Source organism: Culex pipiens, chromosome 2 (assembly GCF_016801865.2).
Source record: "Culex pipiens pallens isolate TS chromosome 2, TS_CPP_V2, whole genome shotgun sequence".
NCBI lineage: Eukaryota > Metazoa > Arthropoda > Insecta > Diptera > Culicidae > Culex > Culex pipiens.
Window position 1 is genome coordinate 140,706,949 of NC_068938.1, and position 2,443 is coordinate 140,709,391.

The following is a 2,443-nucleotide window of genomic DNA, read 5'->3' on the forward strand; positions in this document are numbered from 1 at the left end:
GACTCGTTTGTTTTTATAAGCGGGATTTCCCAAAGATTTGTCTTACGCTTAGTAAACAAACTCACCACGACTAAAAGTGATTCCGTTCTGATAACAGAAGTTACTACAATTTCACGCTCGTTCTAACGAAGCAAGGCATGTTTTCATTCATAAGATGCAATGAATCAATTTTTAACCATTGACTGAATTAAATTCATTTCTGGATATATTGCGAATTTGTAAAAAAGTAGGATACTTGTAGAAAAAAATGTAATTTTTTAAATTAAAAATCTGCAAATATCTTCATCCAACATACAGCAATGCATCCCAAAAATCATAGCATTTCTCCTAGGGGGTTTCCCAAAAGCGATTACTGTTATTCACCGAGTTATTTCTGAAAGACGACCCTCGACCAACACTGACACTGATTAATAAGTATATAAAAGCATCATTCAGCGTGTCTACAAACTTTGATAACAGATTTTGCTATAATTTCGCTCTCGGACAAAAGATCTAGTTCAGTTTCAGTCTAGCAGTCGCGATGGCCACTTGTATCAAGTTAAATACAGCAATTTTGTTGCTGTTTGTAATCCTTAAAGTGTTGATCGCTGGAGTAAATGGTGCAGTACGTATTTTTTAAAGTTTGTATGTTTTCGTTAATTTATTTGTTTTGCCTTTTAGTGCGATGGAACTTGTGTTCCGTTGAACCAATGCGCAGATGACAATTTTGGAGGTGAACATTTTTTTGACATAAGGTATAAAGGTCTTACGAAACAGATTTGTCTGGAACTAAACTTAATCTTTTCTGTAGGTTTCAAGAAGATGCTGATTGTGAAGATTACCTGAGAGTGTGCTGCCAAAATGTTATTCCTCCGTCAACAGGAGGAGAAGGAAAACCCATAAATCCAACCTCGGCCAATCAAACAAATGAACCTCCAATTTTCAACGATTGTGGAACCCGAAATATGGACGGGGCTGGCTTTAGAATAACTCACGCGACTCAGGGTGAAACCGAGTTTGGCGAGTTCCCCTGGATGGTTGCTCTATTTGCTGGCGACAGCTACGTCTGTGGCGGTTCACTGATTAGACCGAATGTTGTCGTGACCGCAGGTCATTGTGTGTTCAGTAGGCAGAACGAGCGTCTCGTAGTACGCGCTGGGGAGTGGGACTCCAAGACTACGGATGAGGTGCTGGCTTTCCAGGTATTCAGTCTCATTTGTTATTATAGAAAGTCAAGATTTCACCTTAAACTATCTACAATTTCAGGAGCAAACTGTGTCCCAAGTTATCATCCACGAGAATTACCACCAAAAGTTTCTGTTCAACGACATTGCCCTTCTTGTTCTCGAAAAATCGTTTCTTCCCGACGAGCACATCCAGCTGCTGTGTCTTGCTCCCCAGGGCAAGTCCTTTGATGGCAAGGAAAACTGCATCGCCACCGGTTGGGGCAAGGAGCGATTCGACTCGCCGAGCTATCAAAACATTCTCAAAAAGGTTGAACTGCCCATCATGGATCACGAAAACTGCCAGTCCGCATTCCGTAAAACTCGCCTCGGAGCAACCTTCCAACTGCACCGATCGTTCATGTGTGCCGGCGGAGAGGAAGGAGTCGATACGTGCACCGGCGATGGAGGATCTCCGCTGGCCTGTCCGAGCGCTGAAAACGGTAACCGGTACCAGCTGGCCGGAATAGTGGCTTGGGGAATCGGTTGTGGTCAGGCTGGAGTTCCGGGAGCATACGCGAAGGCTAGTTTGCATACTGAATGGATTGATCGCAACATTGATGATCCAAGTGATTATTGATTTTGGGCTCCTGAATCATGTAAAGAGGTGATCCATCTTAAGTTTGCTGTAAATCTTGCTAAAACTAAAATCATAGCTAATCTAACAGAAATCATCTGATTATCTTGAGAAAAAGTTAAATCAAAAATAAAGTGACACGTTAATTGCTTAGAAATTAAAAATTTCATTTTACTGACAAAACGTGAATCACGTTGTTTAACCAGATCTGAAGCCGATTCCTCATCGCAACGGTAAGAATTGTCCACTGGAATCGTTAGCTTTCCTGCCCTTCGCGGTAGGCTACGCGTCCGCGGGAGTTTGCGGTGTGTTTATCACCATAATTGGCGCATTTTGTGCCTTGAATTCAGTTCTGGTGGTCGGACGCGTTTTTCGAGCGCTGTCATTTGTTTTCCTTTTAATCGTCTTTAAAAGTGTAAAATTTCTTAAAATACGAAGATCTCATTGTAATTTTTGGTTCAAGACATTTGTAGTTAAAATGATGGAAGTGAAAGGCAGACTTTTTCGGTGAAATTTTTGAAATACGACTTCCTCGACTTAGCAGAGTTGCTCCACCGGGAGGAGATGTCAGCAGCAACAAGAACAACAGGACCTGGGTAACTTCACGAAGTGGCCATCAGCTAGAGCGTTCCAGTGGTCCCAGTTCGACCAACATAAATTCCAG

At 42.2% G+C, this 2,443-nt stretch overlaps 1 protein-coding gene across 1 annotated transcript; it reads left to right on the top strand.

Moving 5' to 3' along the window:
* The first annotated feature begins 470 nt into the window (after nt 1-470).
* Nucleotides 471-2,097, top strand: LOC128092814 (phenoloxidase-activating factor 2-like). Its single transcript, XM_052707564.1, has 4 exons — nt 471-604; nt 661-734; nt 791-1,181; nt 1,246-2,097. The coding sequence occupies exons 1-4, from the start codon at nt 521-523 to the stop codon at nt 1,780-1,782; spliced, it is 1,086 nt and encodes a 361-aa protein (XP_052563524.1). The 5' UTR covers nt 471-520; the 3' UTR covers nt 1,783-2,097.
* The last annotated feature ends 346 nt before the right edge of the window (nt 2,098-2,443 follow it).